Below are 10,598 nucleotides of genomic sequence, written 5' to 3'. Positions count from 1 at the left end.
AACCATTGAAATACTCCTTTAGGAACCAAAATTCTCCTAAATTTGCATTTTTCAATGGTATGTCCCTTTTTGCAACAATAATGACAGGTAATATGATGAGAATATGGAGTTTTGCTAGTTGATGCTTTTGGTACAAAAGTGTATTTGCTATATAAAGGAGTATACGATCTTTTGAACTTATTTGGATCAACCGCAAAAGTCACTTTTGGTTGTAGAGCCTTGTCTAACTTGGCTTTTAGATCTCTTACTTCTTTTTGCCAAATGTGACATGTCTCACAACCAAACCATGATGTAGGATCTATTTCAACTTTGTCCTTTTGAATGTCTAGCATAGATTGTTTTAAAGCTTCCATATCCCTTTCGGTTTTCTCAACTTTTGATTCAAGATATGAAAATATTTTCTTATTTGAGGCCAAAAGTTTGAAAGCTTTAATTGCATCTCTATGTAATTCTTCAAAAGCAAGTTTTAGTTGAGAATGAGATACCTTATCTACGAGTTCAGGTTTAAGATGACTTACAGCATTCTTTTTCTTGTTTTGATGAGCCATGAAACAAAGATTTGCTGATTCTTCTTCATCGCTTGATGAGCTTTCACTAGATGAATCACTTTCCCATGCTATGTAGGCTCTTTTAGATTTGTTATGACCTTTGCTTTGGTTCTTCTCCTTCTCTTTCTTAAGGTATGGACAATCCGGTTTGTAGTGACCGGCTTTCCCACAATTGAAGCAAAGACCTTTGATCTTTCCTTTGCTGTCGTCATCTTGTTTGAACATGTTTGATTGCTTTCTATAGATGATCAAGCCTTTGTCGGAATGTTTTGCTCCATTTTTCTTTAGATATTTGTTGTATCTTTGCACAAACAGTCCCATTTCCTCATCATCGGAGTCTTCGTCATCACTTGTGTCACTATCCTTTGGCTCTCGTTTTGAGGTCTTGGAGCTCGAAGCTTTTAGAGCTATTGACTTCTTCTCTACCTCTTTCTCCATGTTCTTTTCTTTCTTTGTCCTTTTCTCATGCATGTCAAGGCATTTAAGATGCTGTTCATGTTCCTCTAGTTTACCAAAAAGGGTGGTAATGTCTAAAGTGTTGAGATCATTTGCTTCCTTAATTGCTGTAACTTTGGGTTGCCATTCCCTGTTCAAACACCTTAAGATTTTGTTAGTAGCAACTGCATTGGAAACAGGTCTATCAAGAGAATTTAATCGATTTTTCAGATGAACGAATCTCTTCTGCATGTTTTCGATGGATTCACCATCTTCCATGTGGAAGAGTTCGAACTCTTGAGTTAACGTATTGATCCTAGCTAGTTTGACATCATCCGTTCCCTCGTGGGCAACTTGCAATGTGTCCCACATAGCTTTAGCTGATCTACAATGGGAAATGCGATAGTATTCATCAATTCCTAGAGCTGAGATTAGAATGTTTCTCGCTTTCCAATCGTATGCATATCTCTTTTCATCTTCAGCATTCCAAGTATCTTCTGGTTTTGGAACAACTGCACCAGCTGCATTTGTCATGGTGATCTGAAATGGACCATTGACAATAGCTGTCCAGATGTTCCTATCAATTGCATTGATATGGACACACATACAATCCTTCCAATAGCCGTAGTTTTCGCCGTTGAAAACTGGAGCTCTATTATGAGCCCCTTTAGGTCCGGAAGCCATCTTTCCAATAAGTGTTTCACGTAGCACGGAATAAACCAGAGCTCTTGATGCCACTTGTTAGACGCTGGCCTTAGGATCTAAAGGGGGGGGTGAATAGATCGTTCACAGTTTTACGGATTTAAACGACTTTTCAGCGGAAGTGATTCTGAATCGACTCACGTCTATTCCGAACCACTATCGGAACGATTATATATGTATTTAAAAAACCAGTCAAGGACTTGAATTGAATGATAAGAGTATATGTTGCAGAATCAAGGCGTTTCTCTTATTGAAAACCAGATTAACTTTTTGTATGATGGACAATGTTTGCAATGCAGTAAGAGTGATAGAAACAAATATACAAACACTTGGTGATAATGATCAAATTGAAGGTAATTCAATGTGTGATGGATTGTGATGTTTATGAACGTTCTTAGTTCACAATCTTAACACTCGAATCGTTGATCAATTTGCTATTATAACCAAATATGAACAGAATGTAAATGAAAAAGTAAAAGCGACAAGAACACGATATTTGTTTAGGCAGTTCGTCGATCGTCCTCGCTACGACTACGTCTGCCCCCAATTCCAAATTGAAATTGGGTAATCTTTCATTAATGTTGAAAGTAGTATATACAAAGAAGATAACAAAGCGATAAACGATAAACCAATTATGTCGATCCTTTGAATCTTCTTCCCCCTTAATCTTGAGCAAGATCAAGGTTATCCAAGAGCTTCACTTTGATTCCCTTCTGCAGTGTCTTGATTCCTTGAACTCCCCGTTCCTCAATCGTTACACTCAGCCGAATCCTCAATGAACGCCTCTTGATAAAAACCCCCAAGAACCACCCGTCGTGGAGGACAAAACCCGCAGATTTTATTCACCAACAAACCCCACAAACCTTCACCCACTAGGAATCTTCAATTCCGTTCCATGGACGTTATCGAACTCATCACTAACCCGCAACGCAAGAATGATTATGTGTAATTGTGTTGGAGATGATGAAGAACGAAGATGAGAAGCGTTTGTGTATCTTTCAGTCGTTGGTGTTGCCTTGAATAATTACCCTTGCACAATATATATGATTGCATAACAGTTGGAGATGAGAGAAACAGAATTTTTGGCATTCTTGATCAGTTAGGTCGACCACTTGTAGTGCTTAGGTCGACCTAGCAGAGCTTGCAGAATTTTGCTCCCAGTTAGGTCGACCTGTTGAAGGAGTAGGTCGACCAGAATCCTCTTCTGATGCGTTCTGGGGACATTTTCACAGATTAGGTCGACCTAGTTGTTGTGTAGGTCGACCTAACAGGCTGGTTTGTAAAATTCATCAATTTAGGTCGACCTAAATGATGTGTGAGTCGACCTAGCAGGAGTATATGAATTTTTCTCCATTTTAGGTCGACCTGGGTTGATGGTAGGTCGACCTAACTGCTGCTTTTCTGCATTCTTCTTGTTTTGCTTGTGTTGAGTCAACCTTTAAACATATAAACATAATGGGTTGACCTATGAGTGATCAATGCTTGCTTTTCTTTAAGTTTTCTGCTTCCGTCTTGTTGTTTGAATGCTTATTTGAGTTTGCCATGAATCAAAAACATCTTTGAGTGTAATCTTGTATTCACAGTTTCTACACTTTAAGATTCTTGCACTTTACCGTTTTGTCTTATATTTTATCTTTATCTTACCCTTCGCTGATGTTATATTTACGTGTATAACAAGGTGATTGCTAATCTTTATTCTTTGATTAAGTATTTCTTATTTCGAGACAAGCCAACCATAGACATAATTCGAACTATCATGAATAACAACCTTTTTGACTATGTCCTAGGATCAATCTAGTCGATCCTGCGAGTAACCAAATCATATTTATTATAGTTTGGAAGACTAGCGGTTGTTTACCGGAAATCACCGTAAACAGTATGGTAAGATATGTGGTCTTATATGCATGAGTCTTGTTTGGTTGCACACTTACACTAGCATGAGTCTATGGAAGAGGCAATGTTGGGTAATCTCGTGGAGATTATTTACTTGTCCCAAACCTAGCGCCGAATGTTGTTTGAAAGCTTAACGCCGTATGGAGCTTTGAGGTGGTTATTTATTCTATAGAGGAAAGACAGTCGGCATGACCGGAAATGATAACGGACGGGATCCACATGCATATCGCATTGAGTCACACTTAAGTCGCACGTGTCGGTGTGAATGTTTATATTGTGTGATTTGTGTGATATGATTGTGTGGATGATTATTGATGATGATATGCATATATGTGGAATTTGATGATGTGATGTGAATATGTACATTTGTTGTAATGTGTACATAATTGTGACGTGTTTATAGTTATTATACATGAATTGTATATGGAAACACTTGTGTAATTGTATAGATGTGGGTATCATGTATACTTGAAATGTGTATACTTGTGTATTATTTGGATGGTGATGAATAAGTATGTTATACATGACTTATGTGATGAGCTAGGTCGTATTCCATAACATGTGATCCTTGATGTGTTAGATGTGATACATGTTTATGCTATTTGGAGAATTCTTGGGACTGTATATGTTTCTTATGCATTTCCTATTTCATGCTTATTTATTATAACTTGAATTTTCACCCTTCTGTTGGAATAATGTTCTTATGCGACATCGCTCAGGTACCGAGGATAGCGGTGCTTTTTGTGAGGAGTAGCTTGGAGTTGCGTTTCTCCTTTTTGTGTCTTTGACTAGGTAGTCGGTCATGTGCTCTGGTCAACGTAACACTTGGGTTGGGGTTAGCTTTTTTATCCGTTTGTTTGGATTTATGTTTGAGGATTTATGTATGCCTCGTTTATATTCATATTTGAGTTGATACATGATATTTATATGATGATGTTGTTGAGAAGCCTTAGTGCCAAGCTGTTGAGGTATGGCGAATGATTTATGGGAATCATTCATGTTTGGCCATTTATGTTGATGAGATGTTTTTATTCCGCTGTGGTATTTGCATGCGTTGATAATTCTTTAATCCATGTTGCAAAGTGTTGACCATTGCATGTTATTTGGAAGAAGTGTGTAATAACTCCATGTGATGCATGATTAGTTACTCTGATTATGATTTATGTATGCTTAATTGAGTAGTATAGATTTGGGGGTGTTACAACTTGTCCCCTAACTCGCCGTTCTCTGACTAGATGGATAGTATTTTTAGGCCAGTCTCTGATTTCTTGGAAGACGAAGAAACAAAATACGGTTTCCCGGTCCTCTGCCGAAGTGGAGTACAGGTCTATGGCCGCGGTCACTAGTGAATTAAAATGGCTAAAAGGACTGTTGTTGAGTTTGGGTGTTCATCATCCTAAGGCAATTAAATTATTTTCTGATAGTGAATTTGCGTTGCATATTGCGAAAAATCCAATTTTTTACGAGCGAACAAAACATATTGAAATAGATTGTCATTTTGTTCGGGATGCAATAAATGAGGGTTTGATTTCACCATCTCTTGTCTCCACATCGTCTCAATTGGTGGACCTTTTCACAAAAGCTCTCGGGAAGGCTCAGTTTGATTTTCTTCTTTCCAAGTTGGGCATTTTTGAATTCCATGCTTCAACTTGAGAGGGGTATTGAGATATATTTAGGAAAAGATATTTTAGGAAAAGATATATTTAGGAAAATAATTGCTAGGATGTATCTTTACATATTTGTCTAGTTGTTTCCTAATTTTTAGATCTCTAAAGATATGATATTTGATGTACATGTATTATAAATATGGTTACCTGTGATTGATAATAAACCAGACAATTTACCAATTCTTCACAGTGCATCACAACTCTTAAAAATAAATATTTTATATGTGATTTAAAGAGAAATTCAAACTTATACAAAAACTAGTAACAAACTCGTGCGTTCGCACGGGTTCTGTTATGGGACGCACATTTTTTTCAGATGTATATTTTTTAATATAAAAATATCTGATACCTGTGAAAAACTAATAATTGAATGTATAGAAAAATGTCTGGTATCTGTGAAAAAATAATAATTAAATATATAGAAAAATGTCTAGTACCTGTGAAAAAAATAATAATTGAATGCATACAAAAAATTTCGGTGCATGTGAAAAAATAATAATTGAATGTTTAGAAAAATGTCTGGTACCTGTGAAAAAATAATAGTTGAATGTTTAAAAAAATGTCTGGTACCCGTGAAAAAATAATAATTGAATGTATAGAAAAATGTCTAGTACCTCTGAAAAAAATAATAATTAAATGCATAGAAAAAATTTTGGTACCTATGAAAAAATAATTGAATGTTTAGAAAAATGTCTGGTACCCGTGAAAAATAATAATTGAATGTTTAAAAAAATTTCTAGTACCCGTGAAAAAATAATAATTGAATGTATAGTAAAATGTCTGGTACCCGTGAAAAAAATAATAATTGAATGTTTAGAAAAATGTCTGGTACCCGTGAAAAAATAATAATTGAATATATAGAAAAATGTTCAGTACCCGTGAAAAAATTATAATTGAATGTTTATAAAAATGTCTGGTACACGTGAAAAAATAATAATCTAAATATATAGAAAAGTTGGACACTTTTGAATCCCATGCTCCATCTTGAGGGGGGTATTGAGATATATTTAGGAAAAAAATAGCTAGGATGTATCTTTACATATTTGTCTAGTTGTTTCCTAATTTTTAGATCTCTAAAGATATGATATTTGATGTACTGGTATTATAAATATGGTTACCTGTGATTGATAATAAACCAGCCAATTTACCAATTCTTCACAGTGCATCACAACTCTTAAAAAGAAATATTTTATATGTGATTTAAAGAGAAATTCAAACTTATACAAAAACTAGTAACAAACTCGTGCGTTCGCACGAGTTCTGTTACGGGACGCGCATTTGTTTCAGATGTATATTTTTTAATATAAAAATATCCGATACCTGTGAAAAACTAATAATTGAATGTATAGAAAAATATCTGGTATCCGTGAAAAAATAATAATTGAATGTATAGAAAAATGTCTGGTACCCGTAAAAAAAAAATAATTGAATGCATAGAAAAAATTTCGGTACCTGTGAAATAATAATAATTGAATGTTTAGAAAAATGTCTGGTACCCGTGAAAAAATAATAGTTGAATGTTTAAAAAAATGTCTGGTACCCGTGAAAAAAAAATAATTGAATGTATAGAAAAATGTCTAGTACTTGTGAAAAAAATATTAATTGAATGCATAGAAAAAATTTCCGTACCTGTTTAAAAATAATAATTGAATGTATAGAAAAATGTCTGGTACCCGTGAAAAAAATAATAATTTAATGTTTAGAAAAATGTATGGTACCTGTGAAAAAATAATAATTGAATGTATAGAAAAATGTCTGGTACCCGTGAAAAAAATAATAATTTAATGTTTAGAAAAATGTATGGTACCTGTGAAAAAAATAATAATTGAATATATAGAAAAATATTCGGTACCTGTGAAAAAATAATAATTGAATGGTTATAAAAATGTCTGGTACACGTGAAAAAATAATAATCTAAATATGTAGAAAAGTTGGGCATTTTTGAATCCCATGCTCCAACTTGAGTGGGGTATTGAGATATATTTAGGAAAAGATATATTTAGGAAAATAATCGCTAGGATGTATCTTTACATATTTGTCTAATTGTTTCCTAATTTTTAAATCTCTAAAGATATGATATTTGATGTACTGGTATTATAAATATGGTTACATGTGATTGATAATAAACCAGCCAATTTATCAATTCTTCACAGTGCATCACAACTCTTAAAAAGAAATATTTTATATGTGATTTAAAGAGAAATTCAAACTTATACAAAAATTAAGGGTTATAATTTTACTGACATTATAAAACTGTTTTATATTACGAGTGTATATTCATTAAATCCATAAAACATTTTATTTCTATTTATGTGTTGTTTTTTGGTTTGATGTTATATACTGATTTAAAGTATATTCAGAAAAATTATTTCAGATGTATAAAATAAAAATACATATTTTTTATCATCATAATTCAATATCTTTTGAGAATGTTCTAAGGGGGATGAGAAATTTTCTAATAACTAATACAAGTCTTGTTCAACTGGTAGACTCCACCGCAAAATGTTCATTCACCGTTCTCACCGGTCTTCTTACCCCATTCGCTATCAATCTAGTTACGTAGGAAGAGTTGAAAAGTCCGTAATCATCCTTATCTTATACTAGTATTTCTATTATTTCTTGTGATCATAACAAATTCTTGTTAGAAAATATGATTTAGAATTTTCAAACAAGACTTGTCTTTATCGCCAAATTTGACCACAAATTCGATTTCCAATAAACAACACCAACAAAAAAACAACAATATCTTTTTGTTTTTTTATCTCATCATTTCATTCTTATTTTCTTCAATTATTCCATTTCCATGTATAAAATATAAAACCCTCTCAACAAACTATCAAAAGATTTCAGAAAAAAATGGAGCGTTTGCCACAAGATTTAGTCTCCAAAATCCTCTTAAAGCTACCAGCAATAGAGTTATCAAAATGCAAATGCATTTGCAAATCATGGTTAGATCTCATAACTAATCCTCAATTTATTACAAATTACTATGTTGTCCACAACAATGAACAAGAACATCTTTTAGTCATTCGTAGACCTTTTCTATGTGGTCTCAAAACATATATTTCTCGTCTTTCATGGAATTTTGATGATCCAAAAAAACATGTTTTGTCTGAGATTTTGAGTCCACCGTATGAATTCAGTTCTGACCATAAATATTGGACTGAAATAATGGGTCCTTGTAATGGTATATACTTTCTAGAAGGTAATCCAAATGTGTTGATGAATCCTTCTTTGAGAGAATTCATGGTTTTGCCTCAATCCCATTTTGTAGCTCCTCAGGGTTTTTATTCTTTCACTGAGTATTATGGTTTTGGATTTGATTCTAAAAGTGATGATTATAAAGTTGTGGTGTTGAAGGATCTTTGGGTGAAGGAAACAGATGAGAGACAAAATGGGTTTTGGAATGTTGAGTTGTATAGTTTGAATTCGAATTCTTGGAGGAAGATTGAAGCTGGAGATTTGCCTCTACAGTTTGATATTTGGGGCTCTTCTAGAGTTTTCACTTTTGTGAGAAACTGTTGTCATTGGTGGGGTTTTGTTGATGGGAATATAGGAGATGTTGTTTTAGCATTCAACATGTTTGATGAAATGTTTAGGAAGATAAAAGTGCCTAGAATAGAGTATTATGATTCTGATTTTTCAGTTGAATGTTTTAAAACATTGGTGCCTTTTCATGAATCTGATACTATTGGTGTTATTGTTTATCCTGTGAAAGGAATAGAGAAATGTTTTGATGTTTGGTTGATGAAGGATTATTGGGATGAAGGGTCTTGGATTAAGGTGTATAGTGTTGGACCTGTGCCTGTGATTCATAAGCTTGTTGGGTTTTATGGAGGTAATCGGTTTCTTTGGAAAGATAGCAATGAGAGGTTGGTGTTGTATGAATCTGAGAAGGGGAATATGATGTGTCTTGAGGTTTATGGAAAGTATGATTCAATAAGAGGTGCTAGATACATGGAAAGTCTTGTTTCGCTTCGAAGAGGAAATCGACAATGTTTTTCATGTAGTTTGGTTCCAGATCCTCTACTGAATTTGGGGGAGTAGTTTTCTGTTCTTTTAGATGAGTAGCTTAGTTTCAGATTATTTGTATAATGTTGTTTTTCTATCTCAATTCTTCTTATGAAGATGCATGGCTGCATACTTTAGTAGTGCATCAAAAACCTATGTAAAACAGAAAATGAAATGAAAGATAACAAAGTTTTTGTTCTGTTTCATAAATGTTAGATTTTTCATGGACACTTGATAATCTTCTATTCATTTTGAAACTCAGTTCTTAAGAGAATGCTGGATTTTCTGACAAAGCCTAAAAGAGTATTAGTTAGTAAATTAGATAGTTGTAGAACAAAATAACAATATGCTAGCTTGATCTCTTCGGTTTTGATAGCTTCATTGATAACTTGAAAGTATGCTTGTTTCTTGTATTGATTATTTGCTCTAAATTTGTTACTCATGAGTATGAATCTCAAAAAAAAATTTCCTTCTATCTCATGATAGTCATTTTTCACAACATTTTATCACGAATCCATTAAAGTAATCCGTGTATGTTCATTAGTATTGATGAGATCATAAATTCATTAAACATGTGGAAATAAAATAAAAAAATTCTACAAATAAAATAAATATTTTTATTTTTGTTTTTATTTTGTAATATATACTCGATATAAAAAAGAGTTGATTATTTTTGGTTAATGAAATTATTTTTGGTTTAAAATGTTATTTTTTGTACGTGCTTGTCAATTTGCCTTGTTTTGATTATATCCACAAGTTCTAGAAGTTCGATTGACACGGTCTTTAATGCATTGGAAAGGGAGGAGAGATGTTTTATTAATAATTTACATTTTTATTTTTATGATTTTATATAACTGATATGATATTAAAATGTGAAAATTTTATAAATAACTTTTTGGAGATAATATTTGTAATATTGAGTGATTAAAAATTTACATCTAACCCATAACGTTAAAAAAATTGAATACATACATAGTATAACTTTCGACGCAAAATTATAGATCCGTTGATAAGAACTTTTGAATACATAAAATAATTTATTGTCAACTCTATAATATATATATATATATATATATATATATATATATATATATATATAAATATATATATATATATATATATATATATATATATATATATATATATATATAAAAAATGAAATAAATGAATGGTTTAAAACTTTGTATAAAAAAAATATATAATACATAACAAAATTAGAAAAAAAATTAATACAAATAAATATAAAAAAAATAATAAAAAATAAAAAATTGTAGTGATTATAATTTTTATTAAACAAAAATAAAAATTTAAAGGTAAAAAATAATTATAATAAATCGATATA

At 32.3% G+C, this 10,598-nt stretch overlaps 1 protein-coding gene across 1 annotated transcript; it reads left to right on the top strand.

Annotated features, from left to right (window-relative positions):
* Positions 1 to 7,919: 7,919 nt before the first annotated feature.
* On the top strand, positions 7,920 to 9,455 carry LOC131611440 (F-box protein CPR1-like). Its single transcript, XM_058883462.1, has one exon. It carries the CDS (start codon positions 8,102 to 8,104, stop codon positions 9,290 to 9,292), a length of 1,191 nt encoding a protein of 396 aa, XP_058739445.1. The 5' UTR covers positions 7,920 to 8,101; the 3' UTR covers positions 9,293 to 9,455.
* Positions 9,456 to 10,598: the final 1,143 nt, after the last annotated feature.

The sequence above is a fragment of the Vicia villosa genome, linkage group LG6 (genome assembly GCF_029867415.1).
Source record: "Vicia villosa cultivar HV-30 ecotype Madison, WI linkage group LG6, Vvil1.0, whole genome shotgun sequence".
In the NCBI taxonomy this organism is placed as follows: domain Eukaryota; kingdom Viridiplantae; phylum Streptophyta; class Magnoliopsida; order Fabales; family Fabaceae; genus Vicia; species Vicia villosa.
The sequence above is the reverse complement of the archived record's forward strand: the minus strand, read 5'-3'. Positions and strand labels throughout refer to the sequence as shown.